The sequence below is a fragment of the Nelumbo nucifera genome, chromosome 4, assembly GCF_055504915.1.
Source record: "Nelumbo nucifera cultivar China Antique chromosome 4, China Antique-T2T, whole genome shotgun sequence".
Classification (NCBI taxonomy): Eukaryota; Viridiplantae; Streptophyta; class Magnoliopsida; order Proteales; family Nelumbonaceae; genus Nelumbo; species Nelumbo nucifera.
This window is the reverse complement of record NC_142652.1, coordinates 85,670,915-85,696,808: the sequence shown is the minus strand read 5'-3', so window position 1 is coordinate 85,696,808 and position 25,894 is coordinate 85,670,915. Positions and strand designations below refer to the sequence as shown.

The 25,894-nt window shown below is 36.2% G+C and overlaps 2 protein-coding genes across 6 annotated transcripts; one reads left to right on the top strand and one right to left on the bottom strand.

Moving 5' to 3' along the window:
* Window positions 1–386: 386 nt before the first annotated feature.
* LOC104585794 (acyl carrier protein 1, chloroplastic-like) lies at window positions 387–4,871 on the bottom strand. The gene is made up of 4 exons (XM_010242796.3): window positions 4,659–4,871; window positions 2,665–2,766; window positions 1,632–1,754; window positions 387–722 (listed from the first exon to the last, which is right to left on the bottom strand). Exons 1-4 carry the CDS (start codon window positions 4,722–4,724, stop codon window positions 597–599), a joined length of 417 nt encoding a protein of 138 aa, XP_010241098.1. The 5' UTR covers window positions 4,725–4,871; the 3' UTR covers window positions 387–596.
* A 7,791-nt stretch (window positions 4,872–12,662) lies between these two features.
* Window positions 12,663–23,149, top strand: LOC104585802 (pentatricopeptide repeat-containing protein At1g08070, chloroplastic-like). 5 transcript variants are annotated; one of them, XR_016085167.1, is made up of 9 exons: window positions 12,663–12,956; window positions 13,609–13,738; window positions 16,034–16,104; window positions 16,541–16,622; window positions 18,655–18,770; window positions 18,840–19,022; window positions 19,294–19,503; window positions 19,663–19,740; window positions 20,296–20,356. XR_016085167.1 is itself a non-coding variant. In XM_088902480.1 (9 exons), exons 2-9 carry the CDS (start codon window positions 13,687–13,689, stop codon window positions 20,407–20,409), a joined length of 855 nt encoding a protein of 284 aa, XP_088758606.1. In that variant the 5' UTR covers window positions 12,667–12,956; window positions 13,609–13,686; the 3' UTR covers window positions 20,410–20,646. The 5 variants fall into 5 exon arrangements, 3 of the variants coding, with proteins under 3 accessions (XP_088758606.1, XP_088758607.1, XP_088758605.1); XR_016085166.1 differs by having other exon boundaries at window positions 19,294–19,519; window positions 20,296–20,355; XM_088902480.1 differs by having other exon boundaries at window positions 12,667–12,956; window positions 19,294–19,452; window positions 20,296–20,646.
* Window positions 23,150–25,894: the final 2,745 nt, after the last annotated feature.

Here is a 25,894-nt window from a genome sequence, read left to right as displayed (position 1 = left end):
GTTGAAAATTCATCACCCCATTTCTCATTCACACAATAGAATGCCCACTAAAGTGGTGTGATGTGGTTTGAAACACATATCTCATGTATTCATTATACCACATTTTGCTTGGCATCTCACAAATAATACAAGTTAAAAAGCAAAATACATAAAAATAAGTCCTAAATCTAACGCTGAGGGCCGAAGGCTGTGTTTGATTTGAAAGAAAAGGCAGGAAACCTGATACACATGACAAATTTGGGTGGCAATTCCCGGTCTATAATACCGACACCATCATGTTCAACCCATACCAACAAGAATGCCCCGCGGCCGACTGGTGATGCTGCTGTTGTTACTATAGTAGAAAAAATCATGGAGGATTTAGAAGCAAATTTTTGAGCGATATGTAATAGAAAAAACCAATAAGAATTTCTTTTTAGGTTCCGAAAACAGGAACTAAAGTTTTGTCAAGTTTAATTAAGATAAAAAAAAAAACAAGGAAAAAAACACAGGAGCCTATTATGTGAGTTCACACCATCATGCTAAGCTGAAAATTCCATATATAGACGCCTAAAGGACCTAAACCAAAATATAACAGAAAATTCTTGTTTCACTTCTTAAGCTTTCTTCGCAACAAGCTTGTCGATCAGATCCGCAGCATCATTAACAGTGGCGATGCTTTGGGCATTCTCCTCTTCCACGCTGATTCCAAATTCCTCCTCGAGTCCCATCACAATCTCAACCTAAGGGATGACATTTCAATAGGAATTAGGGAGAATAAGGATGAATACTAGGAAATAAAAACTTTTGAGGGAGAGAGAAGCAGCAAATAGAAAAGCATGACAGGTTCTGGTCCGAACTTTGAAATAGAAGGTGGAGTGAAAAAAAAGGCGATAATTTATGATTGTGGGGCTGGACCCGTTTGGGAGGCCTGAGCTGAAGATTCAACTAAGCTGATTCAGCTTAGTTGCCTCCCCACAAAGCGTGACCCGTTTGGGAGGCCTGACCCGTTTGCATTGCCTCCCCACAAAGCGTGCCCCACATCCATCCCACCGTGCATTGAGAACATCTCCCGTACTTGTCATGTGGAGATGTTCCCAATGCACATGGTATGTGCTGTGGGGAACGGGGTGTGCTCTTTGGAGAACCAATCTGAACTCAGTTTAGCTGCTTTGAAGCATTCCTTATAAGTCATTCCTAGAGGATGAAGCAGACAGCCTTTCAGATGTCTTGAGTCCCTTGACCGACGGCCAATTTAGTTTCTCTGGATTTTTCACCAAACAAAGCTTATAAGCTATCCAAGCGGGGCAAAATTCAGAAAGCCAGAAGCTGCTGTGCTTCGGCCCTCCCAAACAGAGGCACTGTATAACATCTACCATTTGCCTAGTTTGTAATCTAAGAAAAGGTACATGTGAGATGATAAAATGAAATCAGGAGGAAACGATATTTCATATGGATAAAAAAATAATTTATTAGATGAAGTTGGGTATACAACACAGTAAGGACAAGAAATGGCAATAAATTTGGTAACCATTGAACCGCCAAATAGAAAAGAAAAGCACATGATAGAAATCATTATGGCCATGCCCAGAATAAGAGGTTGATATTGTTGATATAAAAACTAAAAAGGCTTGTGGGAGGTTGTCAATTACCGTGTCAAGAGAATCAGCACCGAGATCAGAGAATTTTGACTCGCCGGTCACTGAAGAGTCAGCTGGTAGTGCCAACTGTTTCCTCACTATTTCACAAACTTTTTCCACCGTATCTGGTTTTGCCTAATCAAAGACATGGACACCCTAAATAGTCAGAATAAGCATTACAAGGTAACAGCACACCAACATGCATACAGAACTAGTGTAGATTGTAAATGTAATAGTGCTAGAATTAGTGAATTCAAACAAATATAAGAGTGCTTCCACATAATCTTGTAGATGAGATATGGCATGGTGAGGTGAAGCATATCATTATGCATGGCAAAATCTCACATCCACCACCTGGATGCACTGTTTTACAAATTCACCCAATCAATACTCAAGCTTATCACCTATCAAAAATAGTCTTCACTTGGGTCAGACCACCAAATCAGTGTAGCAAATCCTACCCCATGCCATGTATGCAGTGCTTTGACATTTCTCCTCACATGAAGTGAAGCAGAATGAATTTAATGTAGGAGTAGTCGGAAAGCCACTAGCTAGGTTGACAATACATCCTTTAGCATGCATATTTCTATATTTATGTACTTTACAATATTTTGAAACTAATTGCATGGAATTCTAGTTCTTAGAAATGCTTTGAAAGCTGGACCAGACTGCTTGAAGCAGACCGGGAATAGGACAGTTTTTACGCTTAACCACTTTAGAGTGGTTTCGGGGGTTATTTGACAAACGTCCAATTGCAACAGGATTCAGGGATTTGGACAGCTTTATGGTACAATTTCCACTCCAGTTTTCAAAATATTGATTTTTACAGCAATGAATACCAATTGTTGAACAACCACATAGTCTAGATCTCATTTCAAACTAAGAGTTCATTGTAGAACAACCACATAGTCTAGATCTCATTTCAAACTAAGAGTTCATTGTAGAACAGTGCGAAGTATAATCTCTGCAACTACTGATTGGACAAATACAATAGCATAGAAAAACTATAACAGAATAAAGCAGTATCAGGACCAAGGCAACTTACAGCGCAGGAAAAACGATGGAAACGAAGTGGCACTGTTCGCAACCCAAGAGATGGAAAGCTTTTTCTTTGCATGGAGAGTGAAACTGATCTGAGACCAGTTGCCTACAAATAAAATTCAACCACAACAACCAACATCATTACCAAATGCTGGAAGCCAACCGATGTGTGAAACCAGATCAGAAAGAAATACCTAATATTACCATGTTGACATTAAGATAATGCATATTATGTAAGATGCAATACATATCATACAGTTTTTACAAACATAATTACATCTTATTGGAAATAATTATAGCATGTCAAAACTGAACTAAGATACCGAATAACAATTGTTATAAATATTTAACACTATGATTGTTGTCAGATAGAAGAGGGTATCATTTCCACATGTGTTGCAACAAAACTACTACTGGTTATAAGGTTGTTGCTATGCCATGGTCCCAACTGTCTACAGCAAGATACAGTAGTGTCACAAAAAAAGACATACACACAAATAAAATGTCCAGAACTTGTTACTAACGTACTCGTGCATATATACAGCAACAGTATTGAGTATATTATGCCTTGAAGTCTGTCCACGTGTGCTCTACAGTTGAGATTAACATGTAACCCACAAAATATCCAACAAATTCAGAACTCCCCCTTCACCCAAACTGTTAGGCCCGTTCATTTTTAGGATGTTGAAGGGAAAGCTAATTCCCATTGATCAAGATACTCATGTTCTATTTTAGATTTACATAGAGCCTACGTAAAATTATTTTTACAAGTAATTAACTTTTTCATTTAGGAGAAAGTTGCCAACAGGGCCTTATGGGGACGTATATACACATCAAACGTTCCTCACCGAGTCAATATTCACATATATGATTCTAATTAGCAACTTGGTTAGGTTAAAACGACAATAACAAGGTGATGCCCCACAGAAAACACAATTAGGCATCGGAAGTCAATTACATGGATAAAATAAGATCGGATTTGGTCCTCACAGAACCATCCTCACATCCTCAATGCACGGCTGAAAGAGACTGCGAGTACGATGTGCGGACCAAATCCGATTTCGGATAAGAGGGTATCGTTATATCCTAAGGGAAGAAAGCGGGTCCTTGGTTGACGATAACTTAATATAAAGATTTCGATTGAAATACCTTGCAAAATAGTAACATAGAAATCAGGACCTAGTAGAGATGGCATGCACTATGCATGGTTTCAGGGTTTTTAAAAAGTTTCCTAGTATTTATAAACGCTTACATGGTATTGCAGCCCCAGCCCCAAACGGGATTTCCTACCCACATTCTACCCGCCGTGGATTGCAGACACACATCTCTATTATAGATTGAGAGATGTGTGACTGCAATTCACGGCAGGTAGAGAGTGGGTAGGAAAAGTGAGTAGCAAATCTGGACTGCCCCAGCCCGAGGAAAGACGTGCCAAATTTGTCTTTCCAGTACGAATACCCAGTACCTGTGCTTCTCTACATAGTTACAAACACCTATCCCAAAAAATAATAAATAAATAAATAACAAGCATTCTTAACCAAAATGAGCTCGCCTGCTGCTTAAGAAGGCAACGGCAGACTGCAGACGATCTTTTGTCACTGAAGGATGAAGGGGAAGTATGCATCAAAGTCCCTTAGGCCCTTATAGAGACTTCGTTGTAGAGCTACACTATTGGCCCAGGATCGCTAACAATTTTCTCAAATCGATCATCATAACAACTCAAACCAAGTGAACAAAGCAACAAAAATTACCAAATGAGTATTCATAATCTACACTAAATTAAAATCGAACTCCTACTATGAACCATAAAGACATTAACAAAAAATTATCGACAGCATCAATCACTTCGAAAACAACTATAATCACCTAAATGTCCTCTTGATCTATAATCAAAGAACCAAGAGCAAAAACACAACCCAGTGTAACAAATCCTAAGTCATAAATCTTAAAACAAACAACGGCAGAGGGAAATAATAGGGAACGGAGAGATGATGATACCTGGTTCTGCTGGAGCAAACGCGAATGAGAGGGGAGAGAGATCGACGATCCTGTAACAGCCGCCATCGGTCGACTCGAACAACGAATCTCTGAAAAGAGAAGGAGAGATCTGAGATTCTATGTGAAGGAGAGGAGGGACGGACGGAGAAACAGGGAGAGGCGGAGAGCACGAAGCCTGTGAGAGGTGAGGGAGTGCAAAGAGCAAAACAAAATACTCACTTTAGTGAGTTTAAATAGGGTTTTATCGCTATGGTTAAACCGAAATGTTTAGGTTGGGCCGGACCGCTGGAGATGTTCCCTGTTCACCCGGCCGTAGCGTATCCGCTGGAGCCGGATCTCCTGAAAGCAAAAATCATGTTAATACCTTGAATGGTACAATATTAATATTGATACAATATTAATACGTTGAATGTCCGAAAAAGTACGGACAGGGAAAATTTTTTATTTCCACCGCAGAACTATAAACATTCAAAATGGCAATAATCCATCCTGCACTGCCAAGCACAACAAATAGATATAATCATTGTATGGTATTGCTCTACAATAGATTTGTTCATGGACTGGCTCAGGTTTATCTTTTGTAAAAATTCTAAGGGGTTTAACTGTTCAATCCACTCCCAGGGTGGATCTAAAAATTTCTAGGGATGGATTGAATCTTGACTATGAATTGATATTAAATCCAGGAGTAGAATGAGATTTATAGGGGGTCTATTAATAGACTAAGAGGTGGCTGTAATTTAAGATTTCTGAGGGGGAATTAGACCTACTTACCCCAGAATTCTAACGGGTAGGTTCGAAAGCCAAGCCTGAAACTGTGAAAATTTGAACCCTAAACTGGACCCCTGAACAGGCCTATTTAACAATAAACCATCCATCATCACCATTGTCTCTCCTCTGAGTTCTCTCCTTCTAACATAAACATACATGTATCATAATGCATTATAATATAGATCAGGATGGAGTCTGGATATCCTGTACATGTCTTCCTACACATTTTCCTGCACGACCTATCAGAGTGATACACGTCAACATCCTGCGGATTAAAAAATTTATACATGAGAAGCATGAAATACCACCACACGGTTATACATGCTTCTCATGTATAAATTTTTTAATCCGCAGGATGTTGACGTATATCACTCTGATAGGTCGTGCAGGATGTTAACACTAAAAGATGCTCCTTCAAAAAACACATTAAATAAAAGTTATAAAACAAATGAGAAATAGCGATGAAGATAAATCAGAAGGTTTCCCCCAAGACGATCTTGCCAATAATTTAGGAGCTTATGATAGATAACTACAGTTTTGATCTTGCTACTGAGCTAGTAAAGGGGAGAAGAAGAAAAAAATGGAAAGCAGGGCAAGAGAAAAGAGCATTGAGAGAGAGAGGATTGTTTACTAGCAATGATGGCAGTGATTGGAATGGAAACTTCTCATCCCTTCCTTTCTCTCTCTGGTTTGATCATCAACAACGAAGAAAAAGAGGAGACCCATCTCTCTCTCTCCCCTTCTTCTTCTTCTCTCAACACCACTTTGCTCCTGTTTTTCTTCAATCTTACATCTTCTGCAATTATTCCATTTATGTAATAAAAATCATGTCATCCTCGGAATAAAAGATTACAAAGAAGTTACGGATGAATTCAATGGCCTCAAGCTTTCGTGGTCTTTCAATCAAAACTCTATCACCCAGGTTTCAGATTACCATTTTTATTCTACTGTTGATGACAGCTTATTCTACACATTCACATTCCATAAAGCGTCGCCCGAAACTTATCAATGGCTCCCTCTTTTTTTGTTTCAATGAATTTTAAATTTAAAAATTTTGGGAAACAAAGAAAAGGAAGTAATTTCTTTCTGACGCACGTACAAATCCTTTAACCCATATAACGTTAACGTGTCTCACTTTAATAGGTTGTACAGGGAAATGTATAGAAATAAATGTACAGCAGTACAGGATATCCGGACTCATCAGGATGTCCAATGCATCAACCCTAACCCAGTCGTATTTTATATTAGGTTAACATTTTTCAACCCTAACCTAACCTAATTGTTGACCAAACCTTATTTTTCCTGGTTGGGTCGAGGTGCATCCTTGTGCAAGTAAGGAGTTTAGAAAAAGTGTGTAGAATCTGAACAGAGGAGACCGATCGAAGAGTGAGAAACTTTTAAACTTAGGCTCAGTTTTGGAAGGAGTAGAAATATAAATATGTATGTATTTGTATTTATAATCTTTTCAAATTGAGCTTTAAGTAATAGCTTAATCCACTATTTATTTGGAAAGAAAATTTGTAGCACATATTTTATGTTTACGAAAAGAGTGTATCAATGTAAGGTTGTTCTTTGTACAAAGTGGAAGGATGACAGGGACAACCTGAGCAATGGACAAAGCAGGGATAGGGAACCCTTTGGATTAGCAAAGTGATAGTTGATAGTTCATACCAGCCTATACCCTACGTGATTGCATTAGCCCCTCTTTATTAGTGTTGCCACCTCTTACAAGTGTTAATGAATTATTGGATTTTGAAGGTTTTCACATGATTATGTCTATATACAGATGGCAAATTTTTTCCGTCATCGCAAGGTACCCGGCCTCCCTGACTAGATGGGGTTAGGGATGGAGATTGCCTTGGTGGGTATGGGGGCGGGGATGGGGATCAATAGGAACCCTTCCCGATTAGGAATACAAATGGATCGGGTCAAATTTGAATCAAGGTATATTCAAATCTATTCGGGTAGACCGTAGATCTAGTCGAATCTCACCAATATTGATTTGGATTCAAATTTGATAAGGATGTCCGATATCTAAATATAATTTGATCCAATTTAATTTCTTTAAAAAATAATAAATTATTAAAAGAAACAAGAAAATATAACATTTTAAATAAAGAAAAAATAAAATATTTCCTAGCTATTTGTAGCAGAGAGAGAGGGAGAGAGAGATCGGATCCTTCCAAATCGGATAGAGATGATCTGAATCGATCCAATTATTTGACCCGAACTAATCGAAATCCGAAATGAGGGTATTCGAGTCCAACAAAATAAGATCTGACTTCAGATTGGATTGGACCATTTCAAAGATTGGAATCCCTTTGAAGAATCCATCTAGTCAAGAATCGGACAACTTTTACCTCCCATAGGAATCAGGGTGAAGGATGGGGATTTGTTTCAAAATCAGAATTGGGAAGGTTCTTCAAGGCTTGGTTTTTTACAATTCATTAAAAAAATGGTGAAAGTAATTAATGTTGCAACTTCCAACTAGGGGTGGCAACAAGCCGAGTTTTTCACGAGCTGCTCGAGCTCAGCTCATGAAAAGCTTGGCTCGGCTCATGAGGCTCACGAGCCGGCTCGAATATATATATATATATATATATATATATATATATATATATATATATATATATATATATTATAGAAAATAATATATATAATAAAAATATTATAATTCTTAATTTTTTAAATATAAAATAAAAAATTATATAATTTTTATTTTTATAAAATATTTTTGTAATAAAATATATTTATAAAATATAAAATGAGTCGAGCTGAACTGAGCTCGAGCTTATTAACTTTTGACTCAAGCCGAGCCCGAGGTCAAGGTTCTGGCTCGAATCAAGCTCAAGCCTAATACTATTCGGCTCGGCTCAGCTCGAATCCACCCCTACTTCCAACTAAAACAAACAGTCCCTTTACTATAGCATTAATAAGCATACACAAATTAATGAATTATATGCTGTGGTATTTAATATACTGTTGCTTATTTTGGTAGGAAATTGAAAAAATAAAACAAAAAATGTGGGAAACCATTAATTATATTATCACAGGTGTGTGAGCAGACTTGTAGTAATAAAGAGCGCAACTAACTTACTTTGGTACTAGCAAATGTGTATGTGAGTGCATATGGCAATTTCAAATTATGATAAAAATGATAATAATAATTTCAATGTTTTTCATCAAAACCCATGTGAAAAAGATAATTAATGAAACATGTTATTGGGGGATTAATTGGCTCGACCACACAACATGGTGACCCAACTAATTAAACCTTTGAATTGTTTGACCTATTTAGTGGGGTCATAGGTTGGACTTTAATTCTCTTTTTTTTTTCTAATTTTTCTATTTTATTTTCATCATTAATAAAAATTAGTTTTTATTATCATATTTTTTAATATGATGAATACATAATACTAGAGGCGTGCCCTTACTTTTCAATAAAATTTTATATTTTTACAACTTATTGTATTTTTATCTAATGTCTTTTATTTAAATTTTATTTATTTATCATGGTTGAGCCATTCAACCACTAGCCTAGCCTAGCTACCACCTAGATGGAATGCGAAATTATTACCATTACTAGTAACAAAATAGTTCATATTTTTCACACATATTTTTGTTTAATAAGATGAATATATAATATTACAAATGTGCCTAAATGTTTTTTATAAAATGTCTAATTTTATGTATTTATATTTTTAAATATTTACTAGTTAATAATGACATCATAAGTTAACCTATTTAGCCTAAAAGATTGAATTGTTGACCCACCACTTAGACAAGCAAACAATTTCATTTTCAAATCGGTTTTAAAATATGTTTTCATTTACATGATTAATAAAAGCAAGTATTGCTTATCACATTTATTTTGTGTAATATTGTTGATGTATAATATTAGAGATGTGTCTAAAACTTTCTTACTTGTATTATTCCTTGATTTATTTTATTTTATATTTTAAAAACTTTTATTATTTAATTATAACACCATAGATTAACCATTTGATCCAAATGGTTGAACCACTTATCTGACACTCATATAGGGAAATAGTTTCATTTCTAAATTAATTTTAAATTTTGTGTTCCATTTTCATCATTAATAAAGATATTTCTTATTTTTGTTTAATATCATGAATTATATTAGAGATGTGATAAAAAATCTACAAAGTTTCTTTATTTTTGTATTTTATCTATTTTTAAATATGGCATCATGGGTTCACCTCCTTGACGAGAATGGTTGAATTTCATACTCACTACATAAAAAGAAAAAAAAAATCTGTTTTGTTTCCAAGTTGGCTTAAAAAATACATGGTTTATACTATTGAAATTATTGTTGATGGATTAAGTTAGTGGAATTTAATGATTATTTTATTTGTTTGTTATTTTTTTTTAATTTTAATTTTAGTATTTAACTATTTCCAAGTCGGTTTTAAAAAATATAGGCTTGTATGCTATTAAAACTATTGCTTATGGAATTAATTAGTGGAACTTAATGATATGAAACAAAAGTACGTCAAATTAATATCTTAAATATGGGACTTAATGAAAGGGAATAGAATAAACTAAAAAGTAATATTCAAATTACAATTTCTACATTCACAATGGAGATGAAGCAAATTTGAAAAAGAAGGGTATTTTAGTCAAGAAAAAACCCAAGTCTTGGAAGACTATCCCCAGTTCTTATAGTAGTATAAGTAAAGGTAATTATAAATCTTCTTTCTTCGTCTTAATTTCCCTCATCCTATGTGATGTAATTGTATGTAGTGTTTCACTTTGCAAAAAATCCAAGGGTTTGTTTGGTTCTCAGTTGGAAACAGGATTGAAATCAAATGGACTTGAAATCAGAAATTGTATATTTCCCCGCCTATTTAGTTTAGATGGAAAATGAAAATCAAATTATATAAGATATGAATGACTTATAAGGAGAGCTGGCATTAGATAAAAAGAAATTTGTATTCTTTTAATCTATTTTGTGGGGGGTGGGGAGGATTTTAACTCTCTCTCTCTCTCAAACATGAAGCTTGAGCCACCTCAAGCTCCAAATTTGTATTGATGCAAAACTATAACAGTGCAAGGCTATGTTTGGTTACAATGCAAACAAATTTGTATTGATGTAAAACTATAACAGTGCAAATGATTTGAGTGTAAATTCTGACCTATTTTTGTTATAAAATAATTTTAATCTATTTTGTTTTGATTGCAGTACAAATGAAGCAAATTAAGACATGGAGCAGAATAAAATAAAACTTAAAACAAAGTTAAATGAGAATTTATATTTTTTTCATTTGCACTCCCATACATTTATACTAATACAAATAAAATTGTACTGCAACCAAATGAAGCATAAGAGAAAACTTGTATCCAAAGCAAACCTTCACAACCACCATCCATAGAGGTAATCCAACACTTTCGATCGCCCTTTTACTATACTCGGTTTTTTTGTTAGGCTGTATTTGGTTGCAATGCAAATAAATTTGTATTGATGCAAAACTATAACAGTGCAAATGATTTGAGTGTAAATTCTGACATATTTTTTTGTTTCAAATTTTAGCTTATTTTGTTTGACTGCAATACAAATGAAGTAAATTAAGACATAAAGCAGAACAAAATAAAATCAAAAATAAAATTAAACAAGAATTTGTATTTTTTTCATTTGCACTCTCATGCATTTATGCTAATGCAAATAAAATTGAACTGCAATCAAACACAGCCTTATTTTCAAACCATAATCTTTGATTTGGTTTCTAACTGTCACCTTTGAGAACACCACCAAGCAATCCAAAAGCAGGGAGATCGGTAACGACATTTCTTTAATACACGCAAATGGTCAGACCTTCCAATCATATCCTCAGTTTGTCTCTCTCCGGCTAACAATGAGGATTTGCAAGTCTAGGAATTCCTACCTAAAGTTGGCAGCCAAACCCATAACCGTCAACGGCTCAACCCTGGTGTACGTGGGATGGATTCCAAGTTTCCACTACACTCGGGCTATATTTGATTTGAAGGAAAAGGTAGGAAAAAGAAACATAACCTAAAGTTTACAACCAACTAGAGAACTTACCAACTGAGTCAGTTTACACCTTTCCATGGCCAGTAATGATTTTCCTTCAGCCATGCCCATCCAAACGTGGAGCTTTCAAAACAAAGTCCGCAAATGGTATTTGTATATCCAAATTTGAATTCAAATTCGACCCAGTCACAGGATGACCACAAGTGTATATAAGTTTTTATACACCTATCTTATAAGCACATTCCACCGTGTTAATTAATATCTCCCCATAAATAACAATATATATATATATATATATATATATAAATATATAAACATGGAAGATGTTCTCAATGTGTGATTGAAGATGTTCCCCTATACTTTTGGAGGTAATGACACTTTAAGGGCCTTAACTTTCACTTATAATACTTTTAGAGATCAACATTCAAGTCCAGCTATTAGCATCTTCAGTTATTAATTTGGAGAATCCATGTAGCAAACTACAGGGTACTTCCCTGTAATTTCCACAATAACGTTGTGTTTTTAGTTTGTTGTTATAATTTTTGTGTATAATAATATCTTGAGTATTTTTAGTTTGATGTTATTCAATATCCAATGGCGGATGGCGGATGCCGCCGATCAGTGCAAGGTGCCAACTAGCTGGTTGGTAAGGTCTCTTGATGGTAATAGGCTCATAGCGGGGACTTGGGGTCAAATGCCATTTACACCTAAGTTGGGAGATGGGTTACCCGTTGTGTAACTCTTAAAAAGATATAAAAAAAAAATCAATATCCAATGACAATCCGAATTGCATTCGAATCTCATATAAATTTGTTGGTTACGTCTTCATTTTGTTGCAATGCAAATTTATTTACATTAATGTAGAATTATGGTAATGCAAATGATTTGGATTTAAATATTAATTTTATTTTTATTTCAAAATTTACCTTATTTTGTTTGATTGCATTACAAATGAAATAAAATAAGACCTGAACTGAAATAAAATAAAATCCAAAACAAAATTAAACTAAAATTTATATTCTTTTCATTTGCACTTCCATACATTTATACTAGTATAAATAAATTTGCGCTACAACCAAACACAGCCTTAAAGATAAAATTTGGATCCATCCAAATCGATTCCATCCGATCCGACTCGACTGGTTAGAGACCCTCCAAAACATAAAAAGCACGTACAGCTCCGAAGTCCTACTCACGATCGGTGCAACCGTCCACACAACCACCCCCACAATTTCCATACTTTCGCTTTCACTGCTTCAGAGTGTTTCAGACACCTAACGAATATAGCAAACATGAAACAATTCTCTCTCTCTCTCTCTCTCTCTCTCTCTCTCTGTGCTACTGCATTTCAAGGGTCACGACTCACGAGTGTCCTCGTCCTCTTGAAGCAACCAACACTTAGACGTTTCGTGAGAAATATCAATTTAATTATGGTGGCAAATTTCCTTAAAAAGTCGTCCCATCTGTGCCCTGTATATACTCTCAACACTGACTCTCTACCTAGGGTCCCTCGCCGGCCGGTAAGTTCTCTTGTCACTCTATCTCCTCTTCTTCTTTGTGGTTCTTCAGTGCTTGGCTTTATGAGATTTTTTGATGATTTTCTTCGGTTTGCTTTTTGCGAGATTCTTTACTGATTCTGTGACTTCAATCGATGTTGTTGGCGTATGGGTGGACTAATTTTATTTAGTCGTTGGCTTTATGAGATTCTTTAATGATTTTCTGCCTTCGATCGGTTGTTTTTTATGAGATTCTTTGATGATTCTGTGACTTCATTTGATGTTTCCATCGTCTGGTTGGTTGGACTAATTCTTATGTAGTCGTTTCGACCGATCTGAGTATATGTCTGGAAATTAGTGCTCTAACAGTTTCGGCATTGTCACATAGGGTTGGAGTGACTTCGAGCTGAATGTTATTTTTCATTGTTTTCTTGAGACCGAGAAGTCGTTGAAGTTGAATATGTAGTAATCTTGTTTACTGATTTTTCTCAATATATATATATATATATATATATATTTAATGTTCTTTTTGTCTTTTTTCTTTTCAATGTCTCCGCACCCCAAGGTTTATTTGTGAAAATTTGTCCCACTAGCGCATCAGTATGGTTCTTGTGTGTCAAAGTCTTCGGTTATGGTTGTGTGGATGCTATTTACCTTGTTCTGTCTGTATGTGCAGGCTGGAAATATTTGGAGTTTAGTGGATGTACTAACCTTCTATGCCAAGTAGTTTGGTTTTGGCTTCGTGTGAAGAGGAATGATGAGTCAAGAACTTTTGCAGATTCACCCCCGCGAACTAAAGTTCACATGTAAGTGCATAAGAACTGGATCTTTATGACCCCACCTGCCCTGCTCATTTATTAATAATGGTTGTCATGGTTTTTCCTCTCTTCCGTGGTAAATGGTTTTTCCATTTGCAAGTGAGAATAAGAAGAGTTTTACATGTTTCCCTTTCATTGCTTAAAAAATGGAAAGCAGTTGAGTGTTTGCCATAGTTTTCAAAACAAAGGAGATTAAATCTGATGGTGTCTCAACTTATACTGGAAAAAGGATTTGAAGACATCAGGGACTAATTTTATCCTTTGTATGAGAACTTGGTGCTTTGGATAGAATTTCCAAATAATCATTAACAGTTTAACACTGAACTCTATGAATTTACACCAACTATTGAAATGCTTTGTTATGATAAGGAATGTGATCAAATGATGCTTCTGCTATTGGAGAATGTCAATATTGCATTAAATTACGTGAACTAGAATAACAATGAAAATTCATTAAGCTCGTATTCAATTTCAGCATTTCCTTTGAACTACATGCAATTATCCTTTGCAGAAGAGGAACTTAAGAATTGACTTGTCTGTACACAATGTATTTAAAGATGATAAGTTTCTTTTTTTTTGAGGGTGTACTTTTTTGGAGGTCCCTAATTGGAATATACATGTACAACATTTCATTGTACAGAGGACCACATACTTGTAGATATTAATACATTACACTTTACCTTTCTCAGAAAGAGAAAAAATCCGTTGCCACTGACATCTGCCTTCCATGGTTTCTGTATTTAGACCAATCTGATTGTAAATAAATTAATTGGCATATTTGAGATTTGGTTGTCTTAAATGATTCCTTCTCTGTTAAATGGTTTTGCATATATTAGTTGTGATTGATATGTCTCACTCCCATGGAAACTTCGTGTGGTCATTTTGCCTTCTGCATATAGTTGTATATTTCATGTATATGGCATTTTCTAAAAGATTTCGGATATTATCACTCATCACTTATGAGAATACTATATCTGTCCATGTTTGATAGCCTTTTCTGTCCATAGGCTCCCTCTACATGACACATTAGTCCACAAAACCATGCCCCCAGTACTGTTACTGGTGTATGAAGTCCATATGTACTTATGTGTCATGCAGAGAGAGCCCTGTGGATAGTACAGGCTGTTGAACATGGACAGTTAAAATTTTCCCATCATTTAAAGTGAGTATTGCATGAGTTGTTGGCTACACTTTATCAAATTTTTTGGTCGTGTTCAGATTGTTCCAAAAAACATGCCTGGATAGAGTGGAGACCTACTCTGAAGATGAAGTTAGGAGAGTTTGAACCTTTGTACTTTTTAAGGTGCTTGTCTGGATTATTGTGGCTTTTTCTATGTGCCATTCAGTGCAATAAGATAGTCAATTTGCATTGTGCAAATTGATTTAGTTCTGCTGTAGGGTTTTTTTATTTGAAATTCCAAAATCTCCAGATATTGTAGGTAGAGACCATAAAACTATGCATATTAACCAGTGTTGTAATACTTGGACTGGATGTAGAACCAGAATGCTTGCCAGATCATAGGTCAAATGGTTGGACCATGAGTCACATAAATAATACATATAACATAAGTGTGTCCCATCAGTGCCCTATCTCTCAGAACCAATTTGATATTGGGGTTATTTGAGTTCAGCCCACCTCAGAATTCATAATGCGATTGTACAGTTCAGGTCAGTGTTAAATGGGGAGGGGGGGATGGTGTTTATAGGGGGCTAACAATGTTTTCATCCAACCTGTCACTGGCCTACCTAGTAGGACCAGTGACATGGTCACAATTCTGGTTTGGGCCAACCTCTAATGGTTTAACCCACTATATTATAAAAAACTCTTGACTCGGATGACCCATCTGGCCCATTCAATGGGTCACCAGTTTTTGCAATATTTTAGTCTTTTTACAATTTTTTACAATGATGACATCACAAGCTGACCCATTGATTAAGACAGTTGAACTGCTGACCTGTTGACTAAGAAAAGTGGTTCTACCTCCAGGTTGGGTTTTAAACACTGTTCCAAAAGCCCCTTTAACACTGATATGACCATTAACTTGTAATAGCCTGGACATAGAAACTAGACATTATGCTGTAACCTGCAAATGTTAAAAAGCTATTAGAAAGATAGGATCCATTTTCTACCATCTGCAAATATCAAAATGTCAATATTCTTTTCAAATTTGTTTGATAATGCCATGACATTCTTTTGTTGCCTTGTTTTGCTCTTCATGTTGTCAAGTGAATTGTCAAACTTATGGTTTGAGGTAGTAACTTTTTTTTTAATGATTTTACCAGTTGAGTTGAAGAAGCAAAGCTCATGTTTGGTTCAACTCGTCAGTAACTCAGATCAATGTGTTGCTTTCAAGGTGAAAACAACTTTTTGAATGGATATGATGTTATAGATCACTTATTTCCAGTATTTTCTGCTCTGAACTTTTATATTCTCAATTACCACATAATTTCCACCTAATTATGTGTTTAAAAAATAGTTCTAATCACCTCTTTAACTTTCTTCAATTTCTTCTGCATTTTCTAACTTTATGTTGGTAAAGAAGAGTTTACTGAAATTAACTGGGGGCAGTGATTTAAGATGTCTAAACTTTCTTCTGCATCATTTCCTTTGTAAGAGGAAGTACAAAATGCAGATTTAAATATTACAAATTTCTAATATTTCTCAGCATTTATCTGGTATTTTAACTGCTTGATTTTGATGACTTTGCTGATATCACAATGCTACCACTAAATGTAGTGGATGTGTACTCATTTCCTGATTGATGGCAATCTAGGCATCTTTTTTTGCAGGTAAAAACTACTTCTCCAAAGAAATACTGTGTACGACCAAACATTGGCATTGTTCAGCCAAGGTCAACTTGTGATTTCACAGGTCAATGCCCTTTCCTTGCTTTATTATGGCTCAAGGACATAGAGAATCACTTTAATGACGTGAGTGTGCAACAATTGTGGGTGGCTGTGTGGATTTGTATCTCTTGATGTTTTTCTTCCTCATCTCCAGTCATTAAACAATCTATGGTAAATCTAATGGTGAAACTTGTTAACACCTACTAATCTCTTGTCCATTTGTTGCATGAATTTGGGAATAGTTCTTTGTTTTGTTTGGATGTAGGTGGACTATGCCAGTGGAGATGAATAGGCTGTTTGATCCAGCCTTTTATTTGGCTGAAGAAGAGAGGAAGAATCTTGTGGAGATGCACAAGGGAGCATTGGTTTGAAGAATTTTGGAATAAAGGAACACAAGAATGTTTTTAGAGAAGGAAAGAAGGAAGTGGTGATGAAATGTGTTATGACTGGGGTGATGGAATGCGTTATGCACAATGGATTAGTTTTTCATTTTTCTTGTATGATGATACTTGGAGAGATTGGGGGAAGGTGGCAAAAGGTTCTTCAAAAAAGAAGCCAGTATATAGAGTGTTACCTCCTATAAATGGCTTCATTAAATTAAACTTTGATGGGAGCAACCATGGTAATCAGGGCCCATTTGGAATAGGGGGAGTTTTTCATAGAAATAAAGATGATCAAATTACAGCTTTGTTTTCAGGACCAATTGGTGTTGGTGATTCTGTAAGGGCTGAAATCTTTGCTGTACTTCAAAGGGTGCAGTTATCAAGAGACAAGAACATAAACAAGCTGATTGTTGAAGGGGATTCTATGGTGGTGGTGGGCTGGTTAAGGAATCCAGAGGTTGTGGTTTGGCATTGCAAGGATGAACTCAAGAAATTCAAATGGTTAACTAGCAATATGATTAGAAGGACATAGTGGGTTCAGAGCTCAGCTAATGGGTTGGCTGATACCCTAGCCAAGGGGATAATTGTATTGGACTCAGTTATAATTTGAAATTAAACCGACTTGAGAGGGTGCAATTTGCACTTCTACAAGGGATGCTTCTACTGTTTGTATATATTTTGTTCCATGTTTAATAAAATTTTTACAGTTACTTATATGGGGCATGAATATGCATTACACTATAAAGTTAATGCAAATCAATCTGTTATTCCCCCAGAAGACTTTGAAATCATGAATTGTTAAGGAATGTTTAGGTAATGTCAAGATGATGTTTCAACAAATGACATAATAATAAAATGGAAGGAAGTGGCACAAATGGAAATGCATAAAGAAATTATCAAGATGGATTGGAAACCTCCAGGGCCAAATAAATTGAAGCTGAACTTTGATAGTAAACTGTAGCTTTATTCTCAGGACCAATTGGGTATGGAGACTCAGTTCAGGCAGAAATAATGACACTCTTGCAAGGCTTGAAATTAGAAGCTAGAGAGTTGGAAGTGAAGGGGACTCACTGTTGGTCATCTCTTGGGCTAAGCAAGTAAACTCAGCACCATGGAAGTATGGATTTGCATTCAGGGAGATTGATTTACCAGCTAAGAGCTTTGACTCTACATTTGGGTGGACTAAAAGGACAGCAAATGGACTGGCAGACACTCTTGTTAGACTCTGGAAAGTTCTTGTAATCTGTTTTTAAATTAATAAAAGTTTCTCTTTTGCTGATCAAAAAAATAATATGCCTCATTGTTTTGATCATGTTTTCTACACGTTTTGCACATTGAAGTTTTTTTTTCCTTGACCCCATCATGCCATGCAGCATGAATGTCTGAGGACCTCTTCACCAGAGGGGAAGGCATAAATAATTAAGATTGGTGATGCAACTTAAATAAGTTATTCTAGGACCATTGAAGTTCTCAATATGGAAGAAGACACTCACTACATTAAAATATGGCTCATATAATATTCTTAAATAAATACAAGATGGAAAAGAATTTCTTTCTCATATTGCTTAATGTGAAGGAAAAGAATAGGTTTCTCATGTGTTTCCTCTGCTGTATTTAGTATTATTTACCGACTTTAATTTGATTTCTCATGTTTTGTGTTTGATGTCAATGAAGTTACTATGCAAGCTCAACGTGAAGAGCCACCTGATCTGCAGTGCAAAGATAAGTTCCTAATCCAAAGCATGGTAGTCCCTCTTGGAACTACTGTAGAGGACATTACACCCATCATGGTAAGTATTGTTTGCTGTTGAAATTGACTTTAGGTTGTCTGTCAAGGCTTCTCATTGTTTCTTTGGCAGTTCACTAAAGATAATGGAAGATACATTGAAGAGACTAAGTTGAGAGTTGTTCTGGTTAGCCCACCACGTTCTCCTGTACTTCTTCCAGTAAATGGGGCTCTGAAACAGGAACTTAATAATGAACCTTCAATTTTAAAAGGTCAAGTAATGAGTGGAGATGAGAACCTACCCCCGCTCTGTATGGTATGCATAGTAATTACTTTGCTTTCTAGTTTTGGTTTACCGTTCCTCCTATTTTCCACCCCTATTTTCGTCTACCAATTAATGGGGCTTTGAAGTAGGAGCTTTATTATGAAGCTTCAACAATTTTCAAGTATAAAGTGGGGTTTACCATACCTCTCTCTCTCTCTCCAATTACGGAACTTTCAGGAATGCAGATTGTGCACTGCAACAAAAAAGTAAAGAAAAAAGAATAACTGTAATACAACAATTAACTTGTATTTCGTATTTACAGGTCCTGGAGGAGGTTAAATCTACTAAAGGTGTAGATATGAAATCAGCTTGGAATGTGGAGGAGATGAAATTAGCGAAGGAAATTGGTGATTTGGAGTTGGGTAATGCCATTTTGGAGTTAAACTCAAAGATAGATGAAAGGGAATCAAAGCTAAGGGAGGTTAGTTGGTCTTTTCAACTCTCAATTTCCAAATTCTAACATAACAGCATGGTGAGCTGAAGTGAATGTGAGTTGTGCTGGTTCTCTAGGCAAATTATTGGCAACCGAATTCCATGCTTTGATTTAATGAGAAGAGAACCTGCTGGTATTGTTTTTTGTTGGTATATGTTAAAACATTGGTATAGTAATGAAGATGAATTTTTTTTGCAGGCAGGTATTGCTATTGCAAAGCTAAAAGAAGAGAGGAGCAGGATAACTCAAGAGTGTGAAGCATTATGGCAAGAACTAGTAAGCAATTTTTTGGGGACAATTGAGTATTTTCTTATCTTATTTGAGGTATTTCTGCTATTTTTCCATGGCCATAGCTTAAGCTATAAAACTATATAATGATTCCCATTTTTGTCCATAATCTGAAGCAATCATGTAAGACAAAGGAAATGCGTATGTCTATAAGAACCGACAGAAGAGTTAATGGTCAGGACTCAGGAGCCAGGTCCCAAACATAACATGTTTGGGTTATTTCCCAGTGAAATGGTGGCCACTGATTGAATGATCAGGATTAGGGGTGCAACTTGGTTGGGTTGTGAGATGAAATTGTGCTTGAAGTGTCATTGTAGATCATTGTAACACAATGAGCATGAAGTTCCAAATATTTCAGTTGCACCTCAATTGAACCTACAGTGAAATTCCACTGCTTCTTTTGTGTATGCGTTCTGATTTTCAAAGTGAAAATAGTTTTTTATTTTACCAGTTAAAATGCAAGGATGATACTGATCTTGCCTTGAGATTATATGCTTCCCGAGTTTGGTTTGTGACAGTGGTCATTGGTTTCTCTCTTTGCAGGCAGTGGTGAAAAAACAGAGTGGTGCTAGAAGAGTTCAGGTCGGGTTCCCCTTTCTGTTTGTTGTTATGATGGCACTTGTCAGTGTGGCGCTTGGATTATGGTTACGCTCTTAAAGAAAGGAATCTCAAGCGGAATTAGAGATAACTGAAGTCTGTAATTAGTCAGAGGTATAGAGAACAAACAGTTCTTCCCTGTCCTACAAGTTTCATATACAGTTGGAGGAGGGGAAACTGTATATAAGTTGTGGTTTCATTCTAGGGGTAGTTTGGTGAATTTCAACAGATGTCTGTTATCTTGTTTATATGAACAACTTACACTCCCTCCAAAATATTAAAATGAGAAATTTCGTATATGAGAAAGTAAATGATCTCTCAAGATGGGTTGTCTGGTCTTGGATCCAGTAGGGAAACTACCTCAGTTTCTTCCAAGGTCCAAAGACCAGCAACATTTCTCTCACTTGCTGCAACAAAACCCCAATCTCAAATTGCACCAGCTCAAGCAAATCCAAGCCCAGCTGCTCCGCAGATCACTCCACCAAGACAATATCCTCGTGGCAAAGCTGATTTCCGTCTGCTCTGCTTCTGGCACCATGGACTATGCAACCCGTCTCTTCAACTATGTTGAAGAACCCGATACTGTCTTGTGCAATTCCATGCTCAGGGGTTACACCAGAAATGGTCTCTTTGAACTAGCTCTCTTATTTTATGTACAATTGCTCGGTAAGGGATTTAAACCAGACCACTTCACTTTCCCTTGTGTACTTAAGGCCTGTGCTGCCATGCTTGGTACCAGTCTTGGATCCCAAATCCATGCCAGCCTGATGAAGAATGCTTGTGTCTCTGACAACATTTTCGTGCTGAATTCACTCTTGGATATGTATTTCAAGTCTCATCAGAAGGAATGTGCGGTTAGGGTCTTCTGGCAAATTGATGAACCCAATTCAACTTCTTGGAATATCATGCTTGCAGGCTTGTTGAACTCCGGTGATCTAGATTCTGCACAAAAACTGTTTGTTGAAATGCCTCAAAGAGACGTAATTTCTTGGAATACAATGATAAGTGCTTACGCCAAAGCGGGTAACTTAGAAACTGCTCAAAAGTTATTCAATGAGATGCCAAAAAGAAATTTGGTCTCGTGGAATGCTTTGATAGCTGGGTTTTCTCAAAATGGTTGGAACGATGAGGCACTATCAGCTTTTGCGCAAATGCTAAGATCAGGAATCAGTCCTGACAATACTACTATTCTTTCGGTTGCATCGGCTGTCAGTGGGGCCATTTCACCTGACCCTACTGCTGTTGAGCGTATAATCAGTTTTGCGAAGTCAACCAATTCCATCTCCGTTTCCACAGCGGTTCTTAATCTATATGCCAAGCTCGGAAGAATCGATGATGCAAGAAAAGTGTTTTATGAGATTCCTGAGAAAGATCTTGTGACATGGAATGCTATGATTGGGGGATATACTCAGAATCAAAGACCCGTGGAAGCAGTTAAGTTATTCAGGGAGATGCAAGCAGAGTGTAAGGATAGTGTTAAGCCCGATGGAGTAACCATGGTCAGCTTAATTGCTGCTTGCTCCCAGATGGGTGCATTTGGTTTGGGAGAGTGGGTGCACACATACATTGAGAAGAACGGGGTTGAGATGGATGTATTCTTGGCAACTGCTCTTGTTGACATGTATGCCAAATGCGGAGATATAGATCGATCTTGGCACCTGTTTCAGGGTATGCCCACAAAGGATTTGGCATCTTGGAATGCTATGATCAAAGGTCTAGCCATGCACGGGCAAGGAAAAAAAGCCCTTGAGATTTTTTCCCTGATGGAAAGAACTGGAGTAGTGCCCAATGATATTACTTTTGTGGGCTTGCTTAATGCTTGTAGCCATGGTGGGGGCTTGACAGCTGAGGGCTTGGAGCTGTTCAATTTAATGCAAAGCCGGTACAGCATTGTACCGCGGTTAGAGCATTATGGTTGCGTTGTTGACCTCCTCGGTCGAGCTGGAAGGTTGGCCGATGCTTATGAATTTGTGAGAAGCATGCCTATCAAGCCGGACAAGGTTGTCTGGGGAGCACTGCTTGGTGCATGTCGATCCCACCAAAATGTCAAATTGGCTGAAGAAGCAGTTCGTATGCTTGTTGAATTGGATCCCAGCCACGATGGGAATTATGTGCTCTTGTCAAATGTGTACGCTTCTGCAGGGAAATGGAGAGATGTTTCAAGGGTGAGGGCCCAAATGAAAGCTCAACAAGTGCAGAAGACTCCCGGCTGTAGTGCAGTTGAAGTTGGGGGCGTTATTCATGAGTTTGTTGCTGGGGATAAATCACACCCAAGATCTGAAGAAATCTATGCAGCTTGGGATGAGTTGGTAAAGCAGATTAAGCCGATGGGATATGAGCCAGACACAGGGGCCTTACTAAGGAACTTGGATGAAGAAGACAAGGAGGAGTCATTGTATCGTCACAGTGAGAAGTTAGCGTTAACGTTTGCGCTTATTAGTACAGAACCCCAATCACCAATTAAGATTGTGAAGAACTTGAGGATATGTGGAGATTGCCATAGAGCAATGGAGCTGGTATCCAAGCTTGAGGAGAGAGAAATAGTAGTGAGGGACCGTAACCGTTTTCACCATTTCAAAGCTGGGCTTTGCTCTTGTGGGGGCTACTGGTGAGGTGGAACCCTTGGCTTGGATGGTAGTTGGGTATCCTTTATCACACGCGTGTACCGAGCCAGATTGGGTCGTGTCGGGTGTGGGTGTGGGTAGGATGTTACTGTGAATGTGCAAGAAGTGAACAAGGTAAAACAGTAAATGCAGGAATTAAAGGACTTATCGACTAAGACATAAAAGTTTGGCAAAAATTCTAGGGATTCTAACCAATAAGGGCAATTTAGATAACTTTTTTGAAAAAAATATTAAATAAGGGCACGAGATACTGGTCACCTCCTTCCTCCTCCTGAAGCACCGAACACGGTGGCAAAGCTCCCCCACTTCCTCTCTCTCTCCCTCTCCCTTCTTCTTTTTCTTCTTTCACAATAGAGCAGATGATTTTTCATCGTTAACAATAGAGCAGAGCTGTGGTCTTTTTTTCAACTCGGCATTATCTAAACTTTCACAACTGATAACAGAGGTAGGGAAGGTCTGAAAACGATGCGAAGAAGAATAAGGGAGAGAGAGAGACCAGAGGTGGGGGAGGTTTGCCACCATTGTTCGGTGCTTCAGGAGGAGGGAGGTGAACAGTATCTCGTGCCTTTATTTGATATTTTTTCAAAAAAGCTATTCTATTATAAAAATTATTATTTTTATTGATATTAAGGGCAAAAAATTGCTCTTATCAGCTAGAATCCCAAAGTTTTATTACTGGCTGCTGATCGAATGCAACTCTCTTATCTCTAGGCTTGGGATTGGCGGTGCAAGACAAGTTCACACCAGCAAAAATCCAAACAGCAATCTAAAATTGAAGGTTTCCATTTATTCTTGTAACCTCAATCAATCCCATTTTTCAATGCTTCCAAGGGACAATATTTTTTTAAGAAAAATTAATGTTTTTAAATTTTTATATATATTTTTTTAAATCAAAAGGTTTATTTGTATTTGTATATAACTGTAGTTAACAAGATTATACACGTTACCTATGAAATATCCCAATTTTTTTTACTTTCAACTTTTAAATTAAAAACCTATTAAAGGTCATTATTCATTATTTTATGATATTGCATTTGTTTAGATGATTTTTTTATCATATTTTAATAACTTAATTTAAATAAGCTATGCTGAATACAACAATATTTTAATCTTGTAGTTACTTTATCTCCTATGATTTGTTGTTGTACACCATTGAATTTAATTCTTGTTTTTGTTTTTTAAGCCATAAAAAGAAAAGTCCATTCATTTATTCTCATATTACAAAACAAGATCAAACATTAGATCCAACCACAAAAACCGAGAGTATGGACAATATGAAAAGAACATTAAGAAACACTAGGAACATGAACGGAATAAATTGCTGTGAGAAAAGGCAAGTTGAGCACCAGGAGTAGATCAATCATGGCCTTTGCATACAACATATAAAAAGTTCAAAAATGCCAACACGAAGAATAATCTTCTTCCAACAGACACACAATCATGGTTTAAAGTATCGATACATCTCATATGCACGAATGACCATATTTGGTGTTTCAATACAACAAAACATCCTATTTTTAGTTTTTTTTTTCAAAATTGACCAGGGGATCGGTCTTAGGCCTGCTTACCCCTAAAATTGCCCAATTTCCCAAACCCTCATTATTTCTTGTATCAGACCTCATTAATAGATATGATACACCTGATATAGGGCAATAACCTTGGATGCAACTAGAAAGCAAAACTCTTGTAATAAAATAGACAATAAGGTGACGTTTGATAAATTTGAAATCTGAAATCTGAAAAGTTAAAAAGATATTAAAAGTGTTTGGAATCTAAAAAGAGGCATTAATGTTTTTCTACCTTTTAGAGGCTCTAAATATTAACCTTGTTTGTGTTGGACCAAACCTTTAACATCTGAAATGCCTTGATTTTACTATTTTACCCCTAGAATAGACTATTTGGTAAATTTGAGCTCAATTTGTACTATTTCATATAAATAAATTATTAAATTCAAAAATCATATTAAACATATAATAAATTATAAAAATAAAAAATAATTTATTGAAATAAGAATAAAATTGAAAAATACATATAAACTTATGAATTAAAAATAAATAATTAAAGTTAAAATAATAGCGAAATTAGTAATAATGTTTATGAAACAATGAGAAAATATTTAATAATTAAGAAATTAATATCTTAATACTATTAAAATATTTAATAATTAATAAAAAGTATAATAATTAATAATTAATAAGAATATAAAAATAATAAATAATTTATTAAAATAAGAATAAAATTGGAAAATATGTATAAATTTATAAATTAAAAATAAATTATTAAGAATTAAAATAATAATAATAATAATAATAATAATAAATAGTAATAAAGTATATGAAACAATTTAAAAATATTTAATAATTAGAAAATTAATATCTTAAAAACTATTAAAATATTTAATAATTAATTAAAATTGAAATAATTAATTTTACATATTTTGGCTTACATTACTTGCAGAGGTAGGGAATGGGATGGAGAAGACAGTGGAGAAGAGATGGAGAAGGAGGGAGGGAGGGAGGGAGAGAGAGAGAGAGAGAGAGAGAGAGCGAGAAGGAGGGAGGGTGTTAACTGCCACTACTGAGAGTTGCAGAGGCGGTGGCGGGATTTCACAACTCCTCCTCTTGCAATAGAGATCTACAACGACGAAGCCAAATGGGACGGAGAAAGTGGTCGGGAGTGAAGAGATGGAGAGAGAGAGAGAGAGAGAGAGAGAGAGAGAGAGAGAGGGAGGGAGGGAGAGTATTAACCACCACTGCTGAGAGTTGCAGTGGCGATGGCGGGATTTCATAGGCCTTTTGCATCAGAACTCGAAGCCATCAGAGTCGAATTTCCACCAAAGATTGACGACAAAGAACATGCCAATAGAGGTGGAGATCGACAATTTTTTCTCTATACCAGAGAAACTTAACAGAAATGATCAT